Source organism: Mauremys reevesii, linkage group 4, assembly GCF_016161935.1.
Source record: "Mauremys reevesii isolate NIE-2019 linkage group 4, ASM1616193v1, whole genome shotgun sequence".
NCBI classification, from domain to species: Eukaryota; Metazoa; Chordata; order Testudines; family Geoemydidae; genus Mauremys; species Mauremys reevesii.
Window position 1 is genome coordinate 146,275,296 of NC_052626.1, and position 27,502 is coordinate 146,302,797.

Sequence of the window (27,502 nt, forward strand, 5' to 3'; positions counted from 1 at the left end):
TGGGGCTTGTCTACACTTACATTTTACAGCGCTCCAACTTGCTGGCTCAGGGGTGTGAAAAATCACAAGCCCCCCCTCAAGTGCAGCAAGTTTGAGCGCTGCAAAGTGCCAGTGTGGACAGGCTCCCAGTGCTCAGAGCTATTCCTCTTGTGGAGGTGGATTACCAGGAGCCCTGGGAGAGCTCTCGTGACCACACTCACACATCAACGTGCTGCCGCGGGAGGGGAGGGGTCACAAGGTTATTGTAGGGGGGCTGCAGTATTGAAATATTTACTTCTGCGCTGCCTTCAGAGCAGGGTGGCCAGAGAGCGGTGACGGCTGGCCAGGTCCCCAGCTCTGAAGGCAGCAGCGCAGAAGTAAGGATGGCAATAACACACCATGCCACCCTCACTTCTGCACTGTTGCTGGCAGCGGCACTGCCTTCAGAGCTGGGATCTCAGCCAGCAGCTGCCGCTCTCCGGCCGCCCAGCTCTGAAGGCAGCGCTGCTGCCAGCAGCAGCACAGGAGTAAGGGTGGCAATAACATGACCCTCACTTACAATAACCTTGCAAACCTCCCCCCCCCACCACAACCTCCCCTACAGTTACAACACCATGAAATCTCAGATTTAAATAGCTGAAATAATGAATTTTACTATTTTTTAAATCCTATGACTGTGAAATTGACCAAAGTGGACTGTGAATTTGGTAGGGCCCTAGTGATGTGAAATTGTCAGTGAAGACTGCAGGAGTTTGTTCACTATGCACTAGGGCTGGACAGCAGTGGGGTGTGTGCTAGCAATTCATTCCAGGGGCAGTGAGTTCCACCATCTGGGGCCTGAAAAGGCCCCGCCTCCTGCACAGACAGTCTTCACCCTTGCAGTAGCTAAATCCGCTGCGTCAGCAGACTGGATCCACAAGGATGGTGGAAATACCAGAGCTGGGGGTCATCTTCTCAGTATCCCAGAACCAGCCCACTTAGCACGTGGGAATTTCCGGATGCCTCAGTTTCCCCACCTGTACACTGGAGACGATAATCCTTTGTCTATTGCTGTTCAGGGTAAGAATTTTTCCTTCTTATGTGACTGTGCAGCCTCCAGTGTAAATGTGGAGTGGCCCCAAGATGCCAATGGAGTCAGACCTCAGTGACCCCAGTATAAATCCAGAATAACCCCACTGATGTTAATGGAGTCACAGCAGGATTCGGGGTTTATTGAACCCGGCGTAACTGAATCCTGTCCTAAATCTGCTTTCCCTTTAGGATCACTGGATCGGTTCCTCCTGCTGGTTTAAGCTGCTGTAGCCGCTGGCAGGCAGCGTGGACAGAGGAGAGCCCTAACTTCTGGCCAGGCTGCATCAGGCGTGTGCAAAGGGGGCTGCGATCTTCCTCTCCAGCTGGTGGCAGGAGGAGGGGCTGGCGGGAGCAGAGCAGAGCCATCAGGCTGCGCTGTGGGGAGCAGAGAGCGGAACAGGCCGGAGGAGCAGGGGTCTGTGGCAACGGGGTTGGTTAAAGTGGAGCAATCGCTTCCAGCACTGCCTGGTGCAGCTTCCTGATTCTTTCTCTGCTTGGCTCCGCTGCCCTCCCAGGGGGCCGCAGACGGCATGGAGGGGACGGGGAGACACCGCCTGTTGCAGACCCTGGCAGGGCTGGGGAAGGACGAGCTCCAGAGATGGAAAGAGAAGCTGAGCAAAATACCACTGAAGGAGGGATACCAGCGCATCCCCCAGGCCCTGCTGGAGAGAGCCGATCCGGGGGCCCTGGCCGAGCTGCTGCTCAGCTACTACGGGGAGGAGTACGGGTTGCAGCTGGCTTTACTAGCACAGGCTGTATGCAATGCAGAACAAACGGCCACGGATGTCTCAAGCGCAGCTGGTGAGTTACCAGGCAGGAAGAGACCTGACCCAGTGGGTCCCCGGTGCCTCTTGCAGCAGATTAAGCCCATTACTTCTTGTCCTGTCTTTGGTGGACACAGACAACTGATCTCTGTCCTCCTTATAAAAGCCCGTCACATCTTTGAAGACTGTAATCAGGTCCCCCTCACTCTTCTTTTCTCATGCCCCATTTTTTAAATTTTCTTTGTAGGTCAAGTTTTCTAAACCTTTGATCATTTTTAAAAGCAGCAAAGACTCCTGTGGCACCTTATAGACTAACAGACGTTTTGCAGCATGAGCTTTCGTGGGTGAATACCCACTTCTTCTTGCATCCGAAGAAGTGGGTCTTCACCCACGAAAGCTCATGCCGCAAAACGTCTGTTAGTCTATAAGGTGCCACAGGATTCTTTGCTGCTTTTACAGATCCAGACTAACCCGGCTACCCCTCTGATACTTGATCATTTTTGTTGCTCTCCCATGCACTCTCTCCAATTTGTCCTAATCTTTCCTAAGGTGGGCACCCAGAACTGGACACAGTGCTCCAGCTGAGACCTCCTCAGTGCTAGGTAGAGCAGGCCAGTTACCTTCCATGTCTTACGCACAGCACTCCTGTTAATACACCCCAGAATATTAGCCTTTTTCACAGCTGCATCACAGAGTTGACTTGTATTCAATTTGTGACCCACTATAACAGCCAGATCCTTTCCAGCAGTACTACACCCAAGCCAGTTATTCCCCATTTTGTAGTTGTGCATTTGACTTTTCCCTGCAAAGTGTACTTCTTTGCACATGTCTTCACTGAATTTCATCTTATTGCTTTCAGACCAATTTGTTAAGGCCCTTCTGAATTCTAATCCCATGCTCCAAAATGCTCCCAGCTTGAGGTCATCTGCAGATTTTCTAAGCATCCTCTCCACTCCATCATCCAAGTCATTAATGAAAATAGTGAACAGGACCCAGGACAGACCCCTGCGGGACCCCGCTACATACATTCTGCCAGTTTGACAGCGAACCATTCATAACTATTCTTTGAGTACAGTCTTTCAACCAGTTGTGCATTCACTTTATAGTAGTTTCATCTAGCCCTAGTTCACTTATGAGAATGTTATGTGGACCTTATCAAACGATGTACTAAAAACAAAATATATCATGGCCGCCTGCTTCCCCCACAGCTGTTTAGGTCAGTAATATTGTTAAAGAAGGAAGTTTGGTTGGGTTGTCAATTGTCATGATTTGTTCTTGACAAATCCCTGCTGGCTAGTCCTTATAACCCTGTTCTCCTCTAGGTGCTTATAAACCAATTGTTTAATAATTTGCTCCAGTCTCTTTCTAGGTATCACAGTTCTATAATTTCCCAGGTCCCCTTTGCGCCTCTTTTTAAAGGCAGGTATTGCGATGGGCCTTTTCCGGTCCTCTTGAACCTTACCTGTCCTCCAGGGCATCTCAAAGATAATTGCTGATGGTCCCAAGATTGCTTCAGCTGGTTCCTGAAGTACCCTAGGGTGAATTTCATCAGGCCTTGTTAACTTGAAAACCTGAAACTTATCTAGCTATTCTTTAAGTGCTTCCTTCCCTATTTGGGGTTGCGGTCATTTCCTCTGGCTGTTAATATTAATTTTGTTAAGTATCTGGTCACCATTAACCTCTTAGTGAAAACTGAAGCAAAATAGACATTAAACACCTCACCCTTTTTTATGCCATCCACTATGAGTTCTCCTTCCCCATGGACTGGAGAACCTACACTTTCCTTCGTCTTTCTTAAGAACCTCATCTTTCTGCCTTTTATGTCCCTTGCCAGGTGTGACTCATTTTGTGCCTTAGCTTTTCTGATTGTTTCCCTACATGCTTGTGCTCCTCTGTAGCAATTCGTCCATGTGTCTCATTTCTGTGAGATTCCTCTTTGATTTTCAGGTCATTCAAGTCCTCCTCCTGAAGCCATAATGGTCTGTTGTTGTTCTTCTTCTCTCTTCTTTTCATCGTGATAGTTGTGCCTTTAATACGGTCTCCTTAAGAAGCTGACAGCTCTCCTGAACTCCTTTTTCCCTTAGCTTTTCTTCCCAGGGGACCTCACCTACCAGTTCTCTGAGTTTGTTGGTCGGCTTTTTTGAAGTCCATTGTCCTCATTCTGCTGCTTTCGCTCCTTCCTTTCCTTAGGATTGTGAAATCTATTCTTTCACGGCCGCTTTCACCCAAATTGCCTTCCACCTTCAGATTCACAACCAATTCCTCCTGGTTGGACAGAATCAAGTCTCTAACACCTGTCTCCCTGGTTTCTTCCTCCACTTTCTGAATCAAAAAGTTTCCCCAATACATGCCAAGAACTTATTGAACAGCTTGTGTTTTCCTGTATTACTTTTCCAACAGCTGGCTGGAGAGTTCAAGTCTTCCATGACTACCAGGTTCTGTATTTTGGGTATTTCTGTTATTTGTTCTGGAAATGCCTCATCCACCCCCTACTCCTAATCTGGGGGTCTATAGAAGACCCCCTACATCACCTCTACTTTGTACCCCTTTTATCTTGACCCAGAGACTTTCAGCTCCTCTACCTCTCGCTTCCTTCTGGACTTCACAACAAGTGTATACACTCTTGATGTACAATGGAACCCTGTCGTTCTTTTTTCTCTGCCCGGCCTTCCTGAACAAGCTAAACCCCTCTAGAGCAATATTCCAGTCATCACACATCCCACCAGGTCTGTGTGACGCCATACAACGTCCAGTCTGCCCTACACCCCCCATCACCCCAGAGTGACCTGCACTCTGCCTACTGCAACCCGCCCCATCACCTGCACTCTGCCCACCACAACCCACCCACCTGCCCAATGCAACCTCTTCTCTACACCACTATCCCCACCATCACGCCCTGCAACCTCCACTCAGCAGATTTACACTGTGGTGACTGAGATCAGAATCCAGGTCAGTCTTGTCTCCATTGGCACCAGGAGGCTCACTCCAGATTCGCACCAGGGGTCACTGAGCTCAGAAGTTGGCTAACATTTTTCAGAATGTCAGTCGCATTTTGTTTTTCTTTTCAGGATTGATCAGTGGAAGCTGAATCCACCCCTAGCTCTGCTGCTCACACAGTGACCGCAGGGGAGTTCTGCTTTTCTCCATCTAACATACGCACTGGCCTACTGCAGCAAAAATGTGTCCCCCTTCCCAGTGCTACTCCTGGCAGCCACACGCTCTACAAGTAACTAGGCCCATGTACAGCCTAAAATCTACTTGATTCAAGATTCCCGCTGTCAAAGTTAGACTCAGGACTCACAGTTTGTCAGACCACTCTGTTTTATTAGCACAGCGCTTCTGCTAATAACACCCAGATAATGTGAGCCCCATGCAAGACACAAACTATCTTATTTATACAGATAAAAGGATGAGAACTTAACAAGATAACAAAGGGAGCAGAATCAGATAAGTTTACCTGGGCTAGGCATGCATATTTTATTCCCTTACTAACTACTACCCATCTTCTGTTAATGTTTTGCCATTAGCACCATTGTTTATGCCTAATGTTTCTTTTCCTGGCACCTGTATTTCAACATTTCTTATTTCTGCTTAAAGGTACATACAACATTTCTTTAATCCATTCTTATTTTTACAATATAATTTATTCTACTTTCACAATCCCTCCTTTTGGTCAAGCTTACGCCATGACCAAAATTTTACTGGGTTTTACATATTAACCGTTTTTTTATCTCTTTGTTCATTAGCAATATTTAAAATTATTGTATTAGCACTCTGTTCTGGGGCAGTCACCTGAGTGGCATGCCTTACACAATTTTGGGTACAACAGGAGACTAACTGAAAACATACAAAAATTATTAGGATTCCAAACAGGATAGTCAGGGCTTCCTGAAACAACCAGTTTCCTATGCCAGAGAAATTGAACAGGTTACTTAGCCACTTCCATAAAGAACTCGGCTCTTCATGGGGAAGATATGCGATTTGTTCTAAGTGGCTAGCGTGATCTATTACCTCATTGGTATCGTCAGGTATAAACACACAACATTGTTTTCCAATGAGAGCACAGGTCCCTCCTTTGGCCGCCAGCACTATGTACAATGCCTGACGGTTTTTGGAGGGCCACCTGTCGGACCGCCCCTGTTTCTTTGGCCAGGGCTCTTAAAACTTTCTCCAGTTTTATTTGCCATTATTTTAACTACTTCTTTTAACCTCAGGAGCCTTTTTGCCCGGTGTATTACTCCCCCAAGTGGGTTAAAGGAACTGCCAATAGTCTCTTCCCAGGTGTCATTACTGTTCCATATTGTATTAAACGGACGAGGTCCTCCAGTGAGGTCTGGGGAATTGAGTGGGATAGCCAGGACAGGAACATCAGTTTGACAGTGGGCTGGGATGTGGCTGCAGACCCAGCATTTAGAAATATTAAGGGTCTGAGCTATCCACACTTGCTGCTGGATAAAAGAATTGTCATTGTGGACTCCCACACCTTCAGACACCAACAGCCGAGGAACAGGCACCACATGTTGGAGGCAGGGCCCTTCTGGTTCTGACAACCTCAACTGAGGGAACTGTAGTCACAGTTTTATGTCCACCAGGCAGCAGGCGCTAGGCTCACTACTGCTTTTTCTTGGGCCTTGCTTTAGGTAGTCGTCTGCTTCTGGCAACCCTTTCGAGAACGTAGATTGTAAGGTATTGCAGGCTGTTCCTCTACGTCATCTTCTGGAGTCAAAATTGACTCTGCGTGGTCCTGAGGTGATGATTGGTTCGCTGGGGTGGTGCATTCTTACACGGCAAAGCATGTATTCATGCTGCGGATGCCAGACAGTTTAACAGCCGTCTGGGTAGTAAGCAGTGCCTGATGATTCTTTGATACTCTTTAAGTCTTTTTGCTTCTTTCCTTGACTCTGGCTATAACAATGGCCTTCACACCTTATCTTTTCCTGATGCATTCATTCCTCATTCACACAAACAGATTGAGAATACAAACAGTAGTATTTTATATCGAGCAAAAAGGCATTGCAAATTAAACCTTGCTAAGTTTTACAATGAATAACCAAGACAATTTACATTGAGACACAGGCCTTCAATGTTTCTCTAATTTACTTAACATAGACACAATAGAGAATCCTGTAAATTTGTAAGTGTAGCCAAGCCCTTAGAGAGGGCCCAATTTGTAATGCATATGGGAAAACAGAATTTTATAGTCCCAGAGGGTCATTTCTTTCTGCTATTCAAAAAGGGTGGCTAGCAGGATGAAATCAAATTATACATTATAAAGTCCAGCTCCTAAATCAAATTATACATTATAAAGTCCAGCTCCTACATATCCCCCTTTTGACACTAAGATTATCAATCGCCAGTGTCACTTCTTATGTAGTAAAATACTGGGAGGTGATTTGGGCCTGTGGCTTTAGCTTTGCATACATTTGTTTTATTTACCAGCATATTTTAAACATTTTAATTAAACACATACAATTTAAAACCAAAAACAATTAGGGGTAGTAACATTAGTATGCCAGTAGTTGTGGGAGACCATCCAGATAATATGAATGGTTCTGTTTCCCACATTGTTTTGTTTGTTTGTTTTAGGAACTATGTTACCTTTTTAAACAGATAATGGGTAACTGTTTGCCATTCAATGCCAAGACTGATAGAGAACTCAGCTAAATCAGTGCTTACAGTAAGCTGAGACTTTTTGGTTGTGGCAAATAGTAAATGTGATTATTGGTAAACACAGTACTTACATTACATGTACATTCGTCTACTGGTGGGTTGCTAACACTTTTATCCTTTTAAAACACTTCTTTCCAAGAATTAACACACACATTGCCCGTTATACAATACTTTGGTCTAATTATTAATTTTATCCCACATACAGGATCCTAGTGAGGTGTCTTTACTACAGGGCTTTGGAGCAACAGGCATGGATAAGCATACCCACTTTTGAGGAGTCCACTTGGTACAACCTCTAGTGTCCAATAGTTTCCCTTCCTCCCAGCCCACTGGCTTGAGGTCTGAGGTAGCCAGAAGGATCTCAGGTGCAATCTGTGGAGTGGGCTAACTTTCCATATCTTTGCTTCCAGAGCCTGTTGGTGTGCAATTTTAACAACAATTTCTTCACTTAACAAATTTTGTCTTACCGTACTGGAGACATACTGCATCCAGTTATATTGATAGGTATTAAACAATAATCTTTTCCTTTGATTTAACAGATGCATCAAAACCTTAATATTTTCTGATATTACCCAAAACATCTTATGTTCTAAATATCTGCATTTCAGTACATTCCATAGCTATCACAGGATGTTTTTTTTAACTTTCATTTCTGATTTTCTAAAAGACAAAAAACATTTTTCTACCCCTTTCAGGGTGGCATTGATTGTCGCTTAAAAGATTCCTTTCTTTTACAAATACCCTGGCTGATTGCCGGCAAAACAGAGGAATTACCCCCATATTTTCCTGTGGTTTTTTTGTTCTATAGGCAGGCCAGGTTTTAATGGGTTCTACTTTTTAAGAGTTATGGGGAAAGTATTCCACTGTTTAGTTATTAAATTCATGAGGTGGTGGACCTCAAGTTTTTCCTCTTATATAGCAGACTAAGTTTGTAATGTTTTTCCTGCTGTGTTAAGTTTTAAGTTTTATTCACAGGTAATAGCTGAGAAGCATCATTACCATATTACCTTCAAGGATTTTTCCAAAAATCATACACACTATACGTTGTTACAGGGGTAGTTACTAACATTAAATTTATTTCAATGTTTAATATTAACAGTAACATTTAGCATCAAATCTCTTAAAGGGATCTTGTTATACCATGTCTTTTATTTAGGCAATTTCTTTTGTGCTGGCAGTTTTCACCTTCCTTTATCAGTTAGGTAATTTGCATCAACATAGGCTTGGCTTTTGGATTCAAAGCCATCAGCAGAGCTCAGAGACTCTGTCTTAAAAGGGACACAATCAACTTCCACCAGAGTTTTGATTTCTTTCCACTTTCAACTCCTGCTTACAAAACACACAGAGATCTGAAAAAGAAAACAGTCTATTGCGGCTCCTTTTTGGAGCCCTAATAGGATTTTAATTCAGTAGCATATTTCATATGTATTTCTTTTACCCCTTTTTACAATATACACTGTACATGTCCTAGGGAAAAAGCACATTCCTTCTATATTACAACTTTTTTTTTTTTAAACATTAGCCATATCAATTTTTACATACGATGTAACTGTTGTTTTTTTTTTCTTATAGAGTTTTCATGTACCCTTATCAAAAGTGACAGTCTGATTACACAGAGCCATTTTAAGGCTCAGTGTTTTTAACATTGCTTCTTTTTGTTTTGTGCACCTCACCTCTGCTGTTGCTTCAGAGGGGCACTGTTAATTTTTTTATTTTTTTTTATTCTTTCACTACAGCTCTTATCTGCTATTGTTACAAAAAAACAACAACAACAACCAACCAAACAAAAAGACTCCAGAATCTCTCCCTATTCTCCTGATTTTGACTGCCCTATTGCAGCCATGACTTGGTTTTTATTTAAAAAAACATTTTAAATTTTATAAAGAATCAAGTTACCCCTTAAGGGTTAAATGCTAAATCCCAAAGCCAAACAACACTAATTACCTGTGTCTTGCAAAAAGGTCTGTCAGTTTTGCAACTTTGAATTAAGAGTCAAATGAATTTTTAGTGGCATTAAAAACAAAAACAAAACCAATTTATCTTACACCTACAAAACAGGAGTTTTACAAACCAGATGTGCTGGTTTAGCTTCTTAGAACTTTACATATTTTGACAGACAAATAGATACATACACATTTTCTATTCCTTTACACTGCTTTGTTTTTACATAGCTCTATATATATTTGGATTATTTACAGGCATTCTTTTGGAAAAGGGCCCATTTTCCCTTCAGAATGGCTGCAAAGAAACCAAGAATTCTCTCTTTAACATGGTCCTTTTTAACATTTTCACAAAGTTTAACTGCTTAATTCTCTCCAGCCTTTGTAGAGTTAACTTTTCACTCTCTTTCCATAAATCACTTGTTTATCTCCCAAAATAACACCTTTATCACCTCAGATTTCACCATTTTAAGTATTGTTCCAGGGGTTCATGCCTGCAATTACTGCTTTTCTTACTGCCAACACTATGCCCTTAGGGCTTCCAACCTGTTTTTCAGTTTTTTTTTTTTTTATCTGTTGCTTGCCTGCTTTTCTGGGCCCGATCCTGCTTTTTGTCCTTTTTACAATGAGATGGGAGTATTAAGGGGGTTGGATCGATCCGGGGTGGGTTTTTGAGAACGGGGTAAAGGGGAGCGCTCGGTCTGGTGGTGGGAGAGGAGGCTTTTAATAAACCTTTCAACTTATTATTTTAATATTTGAGAGAGGCGAGGTTTTTTTTTATTTTGTCCAGCTACGATTTGCCTCTTCCCACCACTGAATGAAACAATTAACCTCTTCTTTAGCCAATTTAGTTTTAGGTTGGCCGAGTTTGTCATTTAAGACGTCCACTCGGTCTTGTTCCAAGATTTTAACAGTGGCCACTGAGTTTTGGGATCCCCCTGAGTTAGCCTAGACCATTTTTCCAGAAATTTACAGGAGTCCGGACCCTTCTTACAGGAGTCTGGACCCATCCTAAATATATAAAATGAGCCAGCGTTCGTTTAGGGAACTGTCCTGACTTAGACGTCTGGTTACCCATACAGGAGGACTTCACACACCAATCGCACAAGAAGGAAATTCGGGTTCGTCAGAGCAACACACAAAAGGAGCCCACAGGCTACTGCCTCAATCGCCCTTGCTTTCACACCAAGGCTTTTACCCAAAGTGTGGTGCGGCTGCGATTGTGCAGATTCCACTCACTCAGACCGCGGGGACAGGAACCCCTTGGTCGGCCGATCCCCGGACGGAGATGGCACCCAGACTCAAACACTCCACAGGAGGACGGATAGACACAGAGACAGGACAGTCCTCAGTCCGGACAAAACACAGAAATAATTACCTGACCAGATTCCTGATGTCAGATCCCGGGATCCCTACCAGAACAGAGTGGGAACCAACAGGTTCAATGGCGTAGACTTCACTGTGGTCGTGCACCTTTCCGTTCTGGTGGAGGACCGCTCGGGCCAAATGCCCAGGTGCCGGCTTCCACGGTCGTCCTACAAAAACAGTCAGGAATCACACAGCCCCAGTGAAGACGGTTGCCATCTCGGTGGAACCTCCAAATTGTCAAAGTTAGACTCAGGACTCACAGTTTGTCAGACCACTCTGTTTTATTAGCACAGCGCTCTGCTAATAACACCCAGATAATGTGAGCCCCATGCAAGACACAAACTATCTTATTTATACAGATAAAAGGATGAGAACTTAACAAGATAACAAAGGGAGCAGAATCAGATAAGTTTACCTGGGCTAGGCATGCATATTTTATTCCCTTACTAACTACTACCCATCTTCTGTTAATGTTTTGCCATTAGCACCATTGTTTATGCCTAATGTTTCTTTTCCTGGCACCTGTATTTCAACATTTCTTATTTCTGCTTAAAGGTACATACAACATTTCTTTAATCCATTCTTATTTTTACAATATAATTTATTCTACTTTCACACCGCTCACATCCTGTCTCAAACTTTGCTCTGTGCATTGTCACTGTGCAGCTGTTAGTCAGCTGCCACACCCCACGCCAGAGGTGGTTGCATTTCAACAGCAGATCATAGAATCATAGAATATCAGGGCTGGAAGGGACCTCAGGAGGTCATCTAGTCCAACCCCCTGCCCAAAGCAGGACCAATCCCAACTAAATCATCCCAGCCAGGGCTTTGTCAAGCCTGACCTTAAAAACCTCTAAGGAAGGAGATTCCACCACCTCCCTAGGTAACCCATTCCAGTGCTTCACCACCCTCCTAGTGAAATAGTGTTTCCTAATATCCAACCTAAACCTCCCCCACTGCAACTTGAGACCATTACTCCTTGTTCTGTCATCTACTACCACTGAGAACAGTCTAGATCCATCCTCTTTGGAACCCCCTTTCAGGTAGTTGAAAGCAGCTATCAAATCTCCCCTCATTAGTCTCTTCTGCAGACTAAACAATCCCAGTTCCCTCAGACTCTCCTCATAAGTCATGTGCTCCAGCCCCCTAATCATTTTTGTTGCCCTCCGCTGAACTCTTTCTAATTTTTCCACATCCTTCTTGTAGTGTAGAGCCCAAACCTGGACACAGTGCTCCAGATGAGGCCTCACCAATGTTGAATAGAGGGGAATGATCACATCCCTCGATCTGCTGGCAATGCCCCTACTTATACAGCCCAAAATGCCATTAGCCTTCTTGGCAACAAGGACACACTGTTGACTCATATCCAGCTTCTCATCCACTGTAACCCCTAGGTCCTTTTCTGCAGAACTGCTGCCTAGCCACACGGTTCCTAGTCTGTAACAGTGCATGGGATTCTTCCGTCCTAAGTGCAGGACTCTGCACTTGTCCTTGTTGAACCTCATCAGGTTTCTTTTGGCCCAATCCTCTAATTTGTGTAGGTCCCTCTGTATCCTATCCCTACCCTCTAGCATATCTACCACCCCTCCCAGTTTAGTGTCATCTGCAAACTTGCTGAGGGTACAGTTCACGCCAACCTCCAGATCATTAATGAAGATATTGAACAAAACCATTCCCAGGACCGACTCTTGGGGCACTCCACTTGAAACAGCTGCCAACTAGACATGGAGCCATTGATCACTACCCATTGAGCCCGACGATCTAGACAGCTTTCTATCCACCTTATAGTCCATTCATCCAGCCTATACTTCTTTAACTTGCTGGCAAGAATACTGTGGGAGACCATATCAAAACTTTGCTAAAGTCAAGGAATAACACATCCACTGCTTTCCCCTCATCCACAGAGCCAGTTATCTCATCATAGAAGGCAATTCAGTTGGTCAGGCATGACTTGCCCTTGGTGAATCTGACTGTTCCTGATCACTTTCCTCTCCTCTAAGTGCTTCAGAATTGATTCCTTGAGGACCTGCTCCATGATTTTTCCAGGGACTGAGGTGAGGCTGACTGGCCTGTAGTTCCCCGGATCCTCCTTCTTCCCTTTTTTAAAGATGGGCACTACATTAGCCTTTGTTCCAGTCATCCAGGACCTCTCCTGATCACCATACGTTTTCAAAGATAATGGCCAATGGCTCTGCAATCACATCCGCCAACTGCTTTAGCACCCTTGGATGCAGCACATCTGGCCCCATGGACTTGTGCTCATCCAGTTTTTCTAAATAGTCCCGAACCACTTCTTTCTCCACAGAAGGCTGGTCACCTCCTCCCCATACTGTGCTGCCCAGTGGAGCAGTCTGGGAGCTGACCTTGTTGGTGAAGACAGAGGCAAAAAAAGCATTGAGTCCATTAGCTTTTTCCACACCCTCTGTCACTGGGTTGCCTCCCTCGCTCAGTAAGGGGTCCACACTTTCCTTGACCTTCTTCTTGTTGCTAAACTAAGATGAGTGATTCATGTGCACCATTGCTGTGTGGCTGTTAACCAGCAGCCTCACCTCAGTGATAGCGACATTCGAATGCTGTTTAGCATCACTGTGTCTCTGCTAAGTGGCTGTCACACCCCACCAAATCAAGACAGCAGGAAGTGTGTGGGGGAGGGGGCGGGGTTGGATACTACGCTACATGAGCCTATGGCTCTGATCTGGAGCAGCAGGGAGGGAGCAGGAACCCAGGCTAGATGGGCCCATTAATTAGAGGGCCAATCAGGCCTCAGGGTGCATGGGGCGCAGGTACTAGGCCCTGTGTATGACACACACCTTCTTGGACTCTTTGTAGGCTCTGAGGTCCTCGATGAGCTGCTGATGCGGAGTCTTTCAGACTTTGAGTTGGACAAGGCAAAATCCTTCCCCCGCCTGCCTCTGGCCCCACAGTGGCTCAGGAAGCTGACAGGAAAGAAGGGGAAGCAGCATCAGCAGGGCCGGCTCCAGGCACCAGAATACCGAGCACCTGCTTGGGGCGGTACCTTGGGAGGGGGCGGCACCCGGGGTTTGTTTTTGTTTTTGTTTGGCCAGGTGGCGCTGGGAGGCGGGGCTTAGGAGGCGTGGTGCCGTGTTGGGGCGGGGACTGGGGCGGTGCTCGGTGGGGCGGGGACGTGGGCGGGGCAATGCTCAGGGTGGGGACTGGGCGGTGCCGCTCGGGGACGGGGCTTGGGGGCATGACACTCGGGGCGGGGACGTGGGCAGGGCAATGCTCAGGGTGGGGACTGGGCGGGGCGCCGCTCGGGGGGCGGGGCTTGGGTGACGCTCAGGGGGCGGGGCCTTGGGCAGTGTGACGCTCGGAGGGGGGGCGGCGCTCCTTGTTTTTGCTTGGGGCGCCAAAAATGTTAGAGCCGGCCCTGAGCATCAGGCCTCCCCAGGCGGTGAGTGCAGCTGGCCAGGCCACGGTTTTCCCATCCCCTGGAGATTTTCCAGCCGTCGAGTACGTTTTCCCGTCCCCATTGGGATGAGACAGCAAAATCTCAAAAATGTCTGCAGAGTGAAAAACCAAACACTTTTTCCGTTCCGGTCCCTCGGGACATTTCAGGTTGGTTTGGATTCCTCTTGCTCTTCGAGTGGGTGGGCCCCACCTCCTTTTTTCGAAAGTCTAATTAGCTAAGATTTGGAAACGGAGAGACAGTTCGAACCGGAAAACCTGGCAGTTCTCATTACTAACAAACAAGGCTTTATTGTCACTGGGAAAAAAGGGTCTCATGGAAAAACTCCTGACCGGCTGTAAAGTGATGCCTGTAGGCGACCGCATCAGTGCCTAGATGACCTAGCCGATGGCACCAATCAGTTAGCTGTGGGGAACCAGGGGGAGGCGCTGGTGGGGGGATGCTCCCCCGTGGGCCAGGGAGAGAGACACAGGCTGCCCTGCAGCAGCAACTGGGAAAGGGGGTGAGGACCAGGCCAGGGTTACATATTTGAACATTCAAAACGGAGGACACTCCACGGGAGCCTCCGGCCCCGCCCCCATTCCAACCCCTTCCCCAAAGTCCCCGCCCCAACTCCGCCCCCTCCCTGCCCCATTGGACCCCTTCTCCAAATCCCCACCCTGACCCCGCCTCCTCCCCTGAGCACGCCGCATTCCCCGCCTCCTCCCTCCCTCCCAGCCCCGCAAAACAGCTGTTTGGCGGTGCAAGTGCTGGGAGCTAGAGGGAAAAAGCCGGCACTCGCGCGACTGATCCGCATTCACTTTCTTTCTCAGGTGGTCAACATTCGCTCTTGTTCTTGAATGATCAACTCTTCTTGGGGGAAAAATAATAATGTCAAAATCCCGGACGTTTTTAGATATTTAAAAATTCCTCCCGGACGGCGATTTAAGAACCAAAAAGCTGGACATGTCCAGGAAAATACGGACGTATGGTAACCCTAGACCAGGCAATGCCCACCTGGCCCTGCCTGCTTGGGACCAGATCCTTCCAGAGTTACCCCGAGGTCATCAAGCTCAGAATCCAACCCTGACGCAATTGCTGAAAGTGGATTCACTCCGGTTTTACATCAGGGTCACTGCTATCACAATTTGGCTCCCATTTTTCAGTAGATATTCAGTGGCTTGTTGTTTTTCTTCTCAGGATCCTTCAGTGAAGAGACTCGATCCACCCCCAAGTCTAGTACAGGGACAGAGGCGGCAGGAGGTGGGTAGCGCTGACGATAGCCCTGCTTCTGTCTGCCTCACCTACACACTGACCCATGGCAGCAAAAAGTGTGTCTGCCTTCACAGTACTAACAGGGCCACCTTACTCCCGGCACCCACAACTCTGTACAAGTAACTACGCCTACGTACAGCCTAAAATCGACTGGATTCAGGCTTCTCGTTCACATCCTGTCCCAAACGCCAAGCTGTGCACGGTCACTGTGCGGCAGTTAGCCAGCTGCCGCGCCCCACCCCAGAGGTGGCTGCCAGCAGCAGGTGAGCGATCCCTGTGCACCATTGCTGTGAGGCTGTTAACTAGCTGCCCCGCCTTGGAGGCAGCTGCATTTCAATGCTGTGTGGCTTTGCTGCGTGGCTTCTAAACAGTCATCACACCCCACCGAATCAAGACAGCAAAAAAAGGGGGGAGGGATATTGGACTACATGGGCCGAGGGGTCTGATCTGGGGCAGCAGAGGCGGGGTGGGAACCCAGGCTAGGTGAGCCATTAGTCGGGGGCTGGGGGAAGGTACTGGGCGGGGTGTGTGACGCGCTCCGTCTATGTCTCCCTCCAGACCCCATAAGGGAACAGGGCCCTGCCTCACAGCCCTCTAACACCAACGTGCTGCGGGATATGGGGTTGGTGGTGCCCGAGAGCAGATTTTCAGGACGCACAGTGAGGATGAAGAGCATCTTCCCCAGCATGACTCTACCTACACCTCCGCAGTGGCTCAGGAAGCTGACGGGCAAGAAGGGGAAGCAGCGTCAGGCCGCCGCAGGCAGTGAGTGCAGCTGGCCAGGGCACGGTTTTCCTGGCTCAGGATTCTCATTCACTTCCTGTCCCGAACTCCTGTCGGTACCCTGTCACTGGGCGGCTGTTAGCCAGCTGCTGTGCCCCACCCCAGAGGACGCTGCATTTCGGTGCCGTGTGGCATTGCTGTGTGTCTTCTAAGCATCCATCATGCCCCTCTCCAAATGAGGACAGCAGGAAGTTTGGGGGGTCAGGAGATGGCAGACTGAGCTAGATGGGCCCGCTGGTCTAATCTGGGAGGGCAGGGGGAGGATTACCAGTCTAGAAGGGATTATTGCTTGATGCATTCATTCTCTCGGGACCCAGCTACAGACCTGGACCCCTTGTACAACCAGAGCGGTGGGGCTAGTCCCCAGGCGGAGGAGAATGAGGAGCTGGGGGAGGAGAACGACGGGGAGGAGGGGATGGCCCATTATAACAGCGCATGGGGATGTCCCCGCTGGCTGCGGCTGGTGGCCTGAAAGACGACACGCAGGGGTGGACGTCGTGGAAAGAGCTCTAGGGCTGGTTGGAGGCTGTGCTGGAAAAGCAGCGTCTGGGCAGTGAGCATCCCAGGGTGGGACTCGCTGGGTCTTGGCAGGGGCAACCAGGCGAGATGGGCCCATTGCTCTGATGTAGGGGGCTGGATGGGCCCAGGGGTCTGATCCAGGGCAGTAGGGAGGAGGCGGGAGGCCGGGCTAGATGGGCCCATTCTTTGATGCTTTTCTCTCTCTCTCTTTCTCTGCCTGAACCCTGCGGTGGAAGCAGCCTTCCCCCAAGGCTCCGAGAGCACTGTGCATCACCCGCAGGAGGAGTCTGTTTATACCAGCATGTCAAAGGGACCTGGGGCCGTGGGAAAAGTCACACAGATGACAGGGAAGAAAAAGAAACCTGCTCCCCTTCAGCTGGAGGCACTCGGTGGGAGGGCAGGTGTGTTGGGAAAGCAGTTACTGGGCAGGGAGCTCCCCTGGGTGGGATACCAGACAAGCTGGGCCCCTGAGTCTGCCCCATTCTTGCCCCAGATCCCCAGGGGCGTGAGCTGGGTGTCTTGTGACTGCATCCGTGGGTGAAGCGGTGACAAAGTGGGGTGGATCCCCGAGGGCTGGACACCACCTCACAGACAACTATGCCACCTCCTCTTCTCCCTCTGCTTTCAGAGTGACCCAGCTGGGCACAGGGCCTCCAGATCAGTGAACTCCCCACCTCTCCAGCCATCAGCCCATGACAGGCAGCGGGATCTCCTCTGGTCCAGCTGATCAGTGGCGGACAGGAGGCGCAGGGAGGGAGCAGGCAGAGCTGGTTGGTGGGTGTGTTACGCACCCACTATTTTTTTTCCATGGGTGAGCCAGCCCCAGAGCACCCACAGAGTCAGCGCCTATGTCTGGGGCACAAGGTCCCTGCAGCCAAATGGGCTCTGGAGGGCTCCCCTTTAAAGGCATAGATTCCCCCTCCCATCCTGGGAGCAGATGGAGGGGCCGGGCTCAGCTGAGGAGCCTGCTCTGAAGACAGGAATGACCCCCAGTAAACAGATGTGCTCTAGTGGGGACATTGCTGAGAGTATCCAATTCAGGACGAACTGCCAAGAAACAGGACAGGCCCAGCCCAAGACTGGTGGCCCTCCACTTATAAGATACACCCAACCAGCACCCACAAAAAGAACTTCTGTCTCATCGCACTGGCTATCAAGAAGTCAGAGGAGCAATTCCCTCAGATATTCCAGTTCCCTGTATCACCACCAGCAGCACTCCGTATAGGGATAAGTGGTTCTTAAAACCAATGTCCCCAGTTCATATTTCAATCAGATAACATCACATCCCTTCACATGTAGCCGCAGTTGCTCCCAAGCCTGGTCACCACCAGTGCCCCATGTCAGTGGCATCTGCCTGCTACATGGTCAACCCTGGATATTCTTTCCTCTGCTCTGATTGGCCGTTTGCCTCTCTCCCACCCAGTCATAGTCCTCCCATATGCCCCGGGCGGCTGACCTCATTGTCCCAGCCAATTACCTCCACAGTAAGGTAAATGGACTTGAATCCAATCTCATGCTTTTGGACTTCAGCTGGTTGCCCGCAAGGGCCAGGAAGGATCCCCCAGCTGATGTATTTGATAATCATATGGTAAAAATGAGAAAGTCAGCAATTTTTCAGGAATAGTGGCTGACACTTTTGTATTTTTATGTCTGATGTAGTTTTTAAGTGAGGTGAGACTTGGGGGTACACAAGACAAATCAGACTCCTGAAAGGGGTACAGAAGTCTCAAAATGTTGAGAGCCGCGGCTTTAATCACTCAACTGAAGCTCGGTCGGAATTTTTCCAGAGTTCAAAATTTGGATTTAAAAATTTACTTGGCATTTTGACCAGAAAAAATGGAAGAATTTTTTAAAGCCATCATTAGAACCAGCTGGAAATGGGAATGTCCATTTTGTGAAATTCTGCATGAGGTTGACCCTTGATTTCCGTTCCAAATCGGAATCAAATCCAAAATCTTTTGCCAAACCTCCCTTAATGGAAATTTTTGCAAACCTTCCATTTTGCTTGAAACTCAGACCTCAGCCTCTTCCTCCACGTCCTCCTTCCAAAAAGGTGCCAAAATCTGCGCAATTTCAGTTCCAATGAACGGGCATCACTCGACAGAAAAACGTTGCATCAGAAAAGCTCTTGCCATTATAGCTTTTTTCTGGTTTTCAACCAAACAACTGGTGTCAGGGTCATGGTCAGCACTAAAAGTCCTGCTGGATAAAATGTGTCAAAGTTCAACAACATTTTGAGTTTGAATGAACACAAGATCATAGGAATGGCCATAGTGGGTCAGATCAAAGGTCCATCTAGCCCAGTATCCTGTCTACCAACAGCGGCCAATGCCAGGTGCCTCAGAAGGAATGAGCATCACGTAATCATCAAGTGATCCATCCCCTGTCACCCATTCCCAGCCTCTGGCTAACAGGCTAGGGACACCCTCCCTGCCCATCCCGGCTAATAGCCATTGATGGACCTGTCCTCCATGAACTTATCTAGTTCTTTTTTAAATCTTTTTATAGTCTTGGCCTTCACGACATCCTCTGGCAAGGAGTTCCACAGGTTGACTGTGTGTTGTGTGAAAAAAATACTTCCTTTTGTTTGTTTTAAACCTGCTCTCTATTAATTTCATGAAGAAAAAGGGGGGGGGGGATTGATCCATTTCTGTCATTTTCCCCCCTGAGCTCTTCTGATGTACTTTGTTATTAGTATTATCCTGGCTCCTTGGAGCCCTAGTCCTGGCCCAGAATCCCTCTGTGCTAGGTGCTGTATGGACGCAGAACAAAAAGACAGTCCCACCCCCAAAGGGCTGGCAAGCTAAGCAGTGAAGTCGTTGCGATCTACTGATGAACAGCCAAGTACTACTGGTCTCTCTCATCCACAGGACGTGGAAGTTACGAGGAAGAGTGTGCTTTAATCTTTGATAAAACCCCAGTATTGGCATCAGCAGGTGAGTCCGGCGTTGCCCAGAGGGATGGAACGGGCCCAGTGGGAACTCGCTGCAGCGTGGCCAATGACAGCGCCGGGGGCTGCGTCTCACCTCTGCCCTGCTGGACTTTCCCCTAAGGGAAGCTGGGGTCAGCGAGATCAGAATCCGGCCCTGACTCCATTGACACCAGTGGGGTCGCTCCAGATTTACACCACGGTCACTGAGGTCAGAATGTGGCTTAATTTTTTCAGCATTTTGGCCCTTTCCCTCTGTTTTGCCCCGCAGGATTTTTCGATGAAGAGGATGAGACCCCCCCTAGTTCTGCGGCAGGGACAGCTGAAGCTGAAGGTGGGCGGCACCGATCATAGCTCTGCTCCTCAGCTTCTACCCTACGCACTGGCCCATCACATCCAGAGGCTCTTCTGCCCTCCCAGGGCCACTGGGGCCACCGTATTCCTGGCAACCATAATTCTGTACAAGCAACTAGGCATGTGCACAGCCACTGAGTCCAGTAGGTTCAGGAGTCTCCTTCACTGCCGGCCCCTAACCCCCAGTGTCACCGTGCGGCTGTTAGCAAGCTGCTGCGCCCCACCCCAGAAGCAGCTGCATTTCACTGCTCAGTGAACGTTCCCTGTGCGACGATGTTGTGCAGCTCTCACCCACCAGAGGTGGCTGTGCTTCAGCACTGGAGATGCTACCTCTGTGCAGCGTTGCTGTGAGGCAGTTACACAGCTGCTGTGTCCCAGCCCAGAGGTGGCTGCACATGTATCCCTGGAAAGCAGTTGGGGATGGAAGAGGCCTGGGAAATAAATGATGACAACATTATTGACATTATTAAAATTCATCCCTCCCCAGGGATCATCTGCGAACAGACCCTGCTTCTCTCTGCTGGGGCTGCGGCTGGGGCTGCCGGTGAGTGAGGGTGAAATGGACCAGGTGGCGGGTGGTCTGAAGGGCCTCGCTTCTGGTGGAGCAGAGAGAAACCAAATGTCCACTTGTGGCTCTGACCGTCCCCTGATCAGACCTTCTCTCTGCCCCCAGCACCTGCATCAGGTTTAATCTCCACTGTCTGCAGGATCGCTCTGGGGTCTCCTCTCCCCCACATCCTTCCCGGTCCTCTCCCCTTTATGCCCTGATCCCCCTCCCTGACCCCGTCTTTCCCACCCCACCCTCTGACCCAGCGTAGAGCCCTCCCCACGGGCCTTGCGAGCCCCGCACTCTACGCAGAGCGGCAGCGGCAGGGCCGGGCAGACACACAGAACAGACCCATCCGCAGGGGAGTTTGCTGATGGAAATGCCCAGGTCCCATTGCTCTGCACAGGGGATGGGGGCTCCTTATTCAACACTGGGAGAATGTGAGATATGAAAGCGCCTTTCCCTCTCTCAGCTGCAGGAGACACCAGCCCAAGTGAGGATCCCAGCAGGGACCCCTGGGGACAGGACAAATGTGACTTGTGTCCCAGAGAGGAGGTAAAGAATTGTGGGATCACTCAGATCCTTGTCTGTCTGTCTGTCCATCTACCACCTCTTCCCTTCTCTCTTTCTCTCCCTGCCCTCAGCCGTACCTCTGAGTATTTCACCAGTGCTCAGGGCTAGGGCATCTCGGCCACTTGGGAAACACCCCTGGGGAATGACTGCCTGTGGGGCTGGAATCCAGCTGAACACAGATTCCCCCCTCCCAGCCACTCTGCCAGGGTCCCAGGCCACAGAAACAGCCCCCAGCTGAACACTCGGCCACAGCTGCCCAGGTTCCTTTTGCAAAGGGCTCTGCAGTGGGAAATCCCCAGTGAGGCTGAGTTAACGCCAGTTCCTGTGTTCTAGGATCTTCCAGAAGAAATACACCCTGAGACTGTTCGGGGCCCAGATGGGAAGCAGGAGACGTACAGGTGAGAGCTGGGCCTGGGAGTTCGGTGTCACCCCCTCTCCGCAGCAGTGTCTGGGAGCACAGGTCAGCTCCTATCACAGGGAGTGCGCAGCGTCCCATAGGGGTGGGCTCCATGTAAAGAGATGCTCGTGTGGATGGGTAGAGCAGAGCAGGGGGTGAATGAACCAGGAGTCTTGAGAGCTCTAGGAAGGGAGTGGGGTCTACTGGGTCAGAGCTGAGGGGCAGGGGCTGGGAATCAGGACTCCTGGGTTCTAGCCCCAGCAGCGAGAGGGGAGTGGGGGTTAAGTGGGTCAGAGCAGGGGAGCTGGGACTGAGGAGACGTGGGTTCTAATCTCAACTTTGTCACTTCCTCACTGAGAGACCTAGGACGAGTCACTGCTCCTCTTGTGCCTCAGTTTCCCCAAATGGGGACACAGTGTTCCCATACGTGACAGGGAGGTCATGGAGGAGCATAATGAATCCACTCATTTAGCCTGACTCTCCTTCGCTCCTCGGAGGGACAGGTCTCAGAAGGGCCAAGTGCTCTCATTGTCACCCAACTTCAGTTGTTGGTTACAGAGTAACCCTGATATCGAAGCACAGGCTTGAGCTGGAGGCAGAGTTAAGGGGACAAATGTGAGGGCACCTGGGGTCAGTTGGAAAAGGACGTGAGATGGTTCTAGCCAGTGCTGTTTAACCCTTTTCTCCCTGCACTGTGCAGGGTTCACCTCCCGGGGGCAGGCTCCTTCCTTTGCTCTGAAACCGAACTGGGGTTCGAGGTGAGGGCAGCTGTGACCATCCAGTACGAATATGACTCCTGGGATCGACATCTAAGAGCATCTGAGAAGCAGCAATGGATGGTGGCCGGCCCTTTGTTCAGCATCCAGGTGGAACCGGCCGGGCCTGTGGCAGCCGTTCACCTCCCGCACTTCCTGTGCCTCGCGGGTATGGCTGGAAATAATCAATGTAGCAATAACTGTGCGTGGTAATGCCAATCCCAGGTGCCGGTGTGCTTGCAATCACCGTGGGAATGGTAACCCTAGAAACCCAGCCACTGAACCCAGACTCACACTGACCCATAACCACCGTCTCCTGAGTCGGACCCACGGTGACACTGTGAGTTGTAATCTTAGACCAATCAGGGTTTTAGCTACATCACAGCCTGAAACAGCTCGAATCATAGAGCGTCTCCTGATCTTCATAATCCTGGCCTCCAGCTCCTGCTCTCACCCACCAGCCTGTGCTCCTCTCCCAGGGACAGAACCCAGGAGTCCTGGCTCCCAGCCTTCACTTCTCCAACACATCAGACCCCACTCCCCTCTCAGGGCCAGGGACAGAACCCAGGAGTCCTAGCTCCCACCTGGCCACTCTGCTTACCTATCCACGCTTCACCTTTGTTTGCTGTATAATCCACCCACAGGGGGAGAGGTCGATGCCTCCCGGATGCGAATCGCCCATTTCGTTGACGGGGAGATGACCCTGGAGGAGCCAACAAGGGTGAGGCCATTCCACACCGTGCTGCAGAACCCCAGCTTCTCCCCTCTGGGCGTGCTCTGGAGGAAAATACAGTCTAAATGCCAGGCAAAAGTCCACTCCCTGGCAGTGCTCTACCGGGCACTCAGGGCTGCGAACACAACCCTGCACCTCTACCTGATCCCCAACGACCGCTCCCTGAGACAGGTAACCGGGAACCGCCCGCACACACCCGGGGGAGTCAGAGCCACCGGTCAGCCTAGAGTGTGGGAAAGCAGATAGCAGGGCATGCAGGCACTGCCCACAGAGCAGCAGAGGAAATCCATTGTGCCAGGCGCTGCATAGACCCCGACCCAGATCAGGGGCCCCCATTGTGCCAGATGCTGCACAGACCCTAACCCAGATCTGGGCCTTCCTTGTGCCAGGCACTGCACTGACCCATCAAGGGAGACAGTCACTGCCCCAAGCAGTTAACAATCTAAATAGATCAATGGAGGATTATTCATCCCATTTCACAGATGGAAAACTGAGGCCCAGAGAGATTAGCCCAAGGCCACACAGGGAGTCTGTGGAAGAGCCAAGGGCTGAACCCGGCTCCCCTGGGTCCCAGCCCAGTGCCTTAACACAAGCCAACCTTTCCCTCGCGTTGGGGGCGGCTGTGCGGGAAGGCCAGGGGAAGCAGGACCCTGATGGCAGGAACCTGTACACAGGGCTCTGCCTGTATCCCCCAGCCATGGCTCTGCTTGTGCCCTACAGGCCGTTAGTGACCATGAGTCCAAATGCCCCTCGGTGCGTGTGCACAAGCCTTCCAGGACCAAGCCCTTGAAATTTGGCTCCTGTTGTGTGGTGTCCAGCTCATCCCAGCTTGAGGTGATACCTGAGGTGAGTGACAGGCTTAAAATCACCAGCCCCTCAAGTCCTTACTCTGTTCGGTCCCAATGTTGCCCTAGGGGGCGCTGTGCTGCAGGGAGCAGGGCAGGGGCTCAGTAGGGGGCACTGTCCCCTCACAGCCATTTTTTACCTCAGTACCTCACGGTGGCACTGGGGGGCACTGTGCTGTAGGGAGCAGGGAAAGGCTCAGTAGGGGGCGCTCTCCCCTCACAACCAATGCTGACCTGATGCCCCAGCATGGCGCGCCCTCACTGCGCTGCAGGAAATGAAGTGTAGGGGGGAGCTCAGGCAGGGTTTGCTGGCTCAGGCAGGGTCATTCCTAATGGACCATCTTCCCTTCCCATCAGGAGCTGGAGTTCTGCTATCTGGGCCCCAAGCTGGAGCAGCCGTACCTGGAGATCTACACCCGGGACATGCAGGAGGGGCTGCAGCTCAGCCTGCTGGAAAAGATAGAAGGGGAACCGATCTGGAAGGCCTTGGTGAGACCAGGTAGGCTCAGCCCGGCAGGAGATGGGGACAGAAGTGTGTGAGGGGGATGGGGGGCAATGGGTGGAGAGATGGAATGGTGAATGGTCAGATGGAGGCATGAATGGGTGTGTCTGGGGGTGGATGGGTAAGTGCATGTGGGTGGGTGGATGGATGCACAGAGTGGTGAATATGGAGATGGAGGGCTGGATAGTTGTGGATGGAGATGGATAGACAGATGAATAGATGGACCAGCAGCCAGTGAAATACGATTAGTTAGATTAGCCAGATCAGCATATGAGGATCCGGAGATGTAGCTAGTTAAATAAACCAGCACCCTAGGGGCTAGCGATGGATGGATGTTTTGCTGCAACATGGTGGCAATAAATACATTAACTACAATGTGACTTTAACCAATCAGCTTGAACAGTCCCCGCTAGGATGCTACCACCACCAGCAGCAGCATTAATCAAAACCCTTTGGCTCCAGCCCCCTGACTCCCCTTCCCTTCTCTCTTCCAGAAGACGTGATGGTCTGTGTTTCATCTGCCCAAATGCAGACAGGTTAGTAGGGATTCACTGAGCCGCAAAACCTGCTCTCCAATCCCAGCACTTCTGGACACCAAATGCTTGTGAAAGCCCTGACCCTTTGTGATCATTTGGTGTCCACGTTATTGATCCTCCCAGCATGTCGACTTGTCTTGAAATCTCTGGAGCCTGGGGACTCTCCACCTTGGAAAGTTGCGAGATTGTTCTGGATCATGAATAATGGATTTGTTTGTTTGCTTTGGCAGCTCTGAAAACCTGGCCAGGTGGGGGTGGAATTCATATCGGGTCGAATTAAATGTTTCATTTGACCTGAAATTGAAACGTTTTGATTTCAGCTCTTTTTAATAAAGCAAAGGAAATGCAGGGCTGGCTTCACAAACTAGGGTGGGGCTCTAAGCCCTTATACCTAGTGTTACAGCACTCACCTGGGATGGGGAGACCTTGGTTAAAATCTGTGCTCTGGAGGAAGAATTTGAACCTAGGTCTCCAACATCCCAGTGGGGCACCCTAAGCACCAAGCTACCGTCTATTCTGAGGAAGCCTTTAGTCTCTGGTTGAAGCTGTTCCATTGTCTATAAAATACTTGAATAGTCATTGGACCAAAGAGAGACCACGAGAAAGACTCAATAACACAGTGTTTCGGGCACTCACCTGCAAGATCGATTCTAGCCCCTGTTCTCTGTCCTTCCCCACTCCAGAGGCAGCTGGAATTCAGCACTTCAGGGGTGATCCTTGTGCACTACTGTTACTAAATAGCTGCCATGTCCCACCCCAGAGACAGGTGCATTTCAGTGCTCAGTGAGCAATCCCTTTGTAGCACTGCTGCTGTGCTCCACCCCAGAGGTAGCTGCAATTCAGGGCTGGGGGAGCAATCCGTGGCAATGAGTGATGGGATGCTTGCATCAGAAGCCTGTAAATCTTGTACAAAGCTTGGAATCCATTAGGCCCTAGAGAAACGGAAGGTCTGACTGTTCCACGGCATGCTGAGAAATAGCAATTCTCTTCTCTCTCTCTCTCCCCTCAGGAGAACATTTCATCGACCAGCACCGAGAGCAGCTGATCCAGCGGGTGCGCCAAGTGGACGGCGTGCTGGATAAACTGTACAGCACCGTGCTGGACGACGAGCAGTACCAGAGCATCCGAGCCGAGAGAACGGACCCGGAGAAAATGCGGAAGCTCTTCGACCTGCTCCCGAGTTGGAACCGGGCCTGCAAGGACCAGCTCTACCAGGTGCTGGAGGCCAAGCAGAAATTCCTCATCCGAGAGCTTAAGGGGCCGTAAGACTGGCTGCCCTGGCTCACACCAGGGGCCCATCTAGCTCAGTGTCCTGTCTGTGACAGGGGCCAGTACCAGCTACTTCAAAGGAAGGTGCAAGACCCTCCTCCTTGACAATTCTGCACTAATCTGCCCATGGTGGGTGAAACCCAGTGTCCCCAACTGGGAAATCCATTCTGCTTCCTTAAAACCTTTCCTGGCTGTGACACTTTGTACCTCAAAAGCAGCACCCTGGAACCCCTGTATTCACCACAGTCATGGAATTATTATAAGTTTTGTACAGAGAATGCCTTGTGAGGTATCATTTTAAAAGTCTTGTTCTGCTGAACATTAATAGCCTGTTGGATTGTGTGTGCTACCATTGTATGGGAAATTATGAAGTACTGCTGAATGTGTTACTGAAATGTGTGGTGAGGCTGGGCACACCCACAACCACCCTTTCACTTATAACGAAGGAGTAGCCATCCATAGCCAGATGGCCGATTAATGGCTCATCAACATCCAACCCACTATTCCAGAGACTTCTCTGAGAAGGCAGGTATGTAAATGTAATGGAGACTGCTTGGCCAATGGGGACTGCCTGAGCCCCACGTCACAGCACAGATCTCTCCATCAAGCTGGAAGAAAGTATAAACGTGGGGAAGTGACATCATCACATGGCCTCTCCCCCCTCCCCATCTCAAACCCCGGAAGCACATCTGGAAGAGAAGCCCTTTGAACTGAGGGAAGTTTGGTCCCAGGCTGGAAGGTGTTAGAGAGCTCTCCCTCAACCCTCCCACTTCCCTGGTTCTTGTCACAGGCAGCAAGCAGCAAAAGACCAGAAGTCCAAAGCGCAGACAATGCGATGCTTAGTGGGGTTAGTTCCAAACAAGCGTATCCCGAGCTCTACACGCCGGCAGAGTCTGTTTCCCGCTGTTCCGTCCCCAGCTCTGACACCGCAGAGCGTTTACCCCGTGTCCCCCTTCCCGGCTCTGACACCGCAGAGCTTTGCCTGTGTCCCCATTCCTGTTCCCCAATTCCCACCTCCTCCTCCTTAGCAGGCCCAAACATACCTGCAATGCAGGCCCATAGTCCCACCCCTTACAACTTAGGGGCATGTTCCATTTTGAGTGTGGGGGTCTTCATCCCACCCCATGGGAGGGGTCAGGCGTGAGGCAGTGCCCCGGTCAGGGACAGACATTTCTTTGATCTTTTAGTGTTTTATACCTCCCCCCTTTGCCCCTCCCGACTGGTTGCTTGACTTTGCCTTGAGATAGGGGTTGAGACAGTCTTCCAGTGTGCTCCCAGGTCACACTT

General features: G+C 49.8%; 1 protein-coding gene across 1 annotated transcript; it reads left to right on the forward strand.

Annotated features, from left to right (window-relative positions):
• Positions 1 to 1,312: 1,312 nt before the first annotated feature.
• LOC120403226 (NACHT, LRR and PYD domains-containing protein 1b allele 2-like) lies at positions 1,313 to 26,734 on the forward strand. Its single transcript, XM_039534086.1, has 16 exons — positions 1,313 to 1,851; positions 13,622 to 13,831; positions 15,399 to 15,461; positions 16,032 to 16,238; positions 17,015 to 17,176; positions 19,646 to 19,711; positions 19,976 to 20,038; positions 20,546 to 20,602; positions 21,078 to 21,160; positions 21,512 to 21,576; positions 22,276 to 22,499; positions 22,975 to 23,234; positions 23,784 to 23,909; positions 24,266 to 24,407; positions 24,905 to 24,946; positions 25,956 to 26,734. The coding sequence occupies exons 1-16, from the start codon at positions 1,581 to 1,583 to the stop codon at positions 26,210 to 26,212; spliced, it is 2,298 nt and encodes a 765-aa protein (XP_039390020.1). The 5' UTR covers positions 1,313 to 1,580; the 3' UTR covers positions 26,213 to 26,734.
• Positions 26,735 to 27,502: the final 768 nt, after the last annotated feature.

Excerpts from the sequence above, each read along its gene's own strand:
- LOC120403226 (XM_039534086.1), top strand. The coding sequence starts at position 1,581 with ATGGAGGGGACGGGGAGACACCGCCTGTTGCAGACCCTGGCAGGGCTG. Across the intron at positions 13,832-15,398 it reads GGGAGGGGGCGGCACCCGGG|GATCCTTCAGTGAAGAGACT; the intron begins GTTTGTTTTTGT and ends TTTTCTTCTCAG. Across the intron at positions 19,712-19,975 it reads CCCAGTATTGGCATCAGCAG|GATTTTTCGATGAAGAGGAT; the intron begins GTGAGTCCGGCG and ends TTTGCCCCGCAG.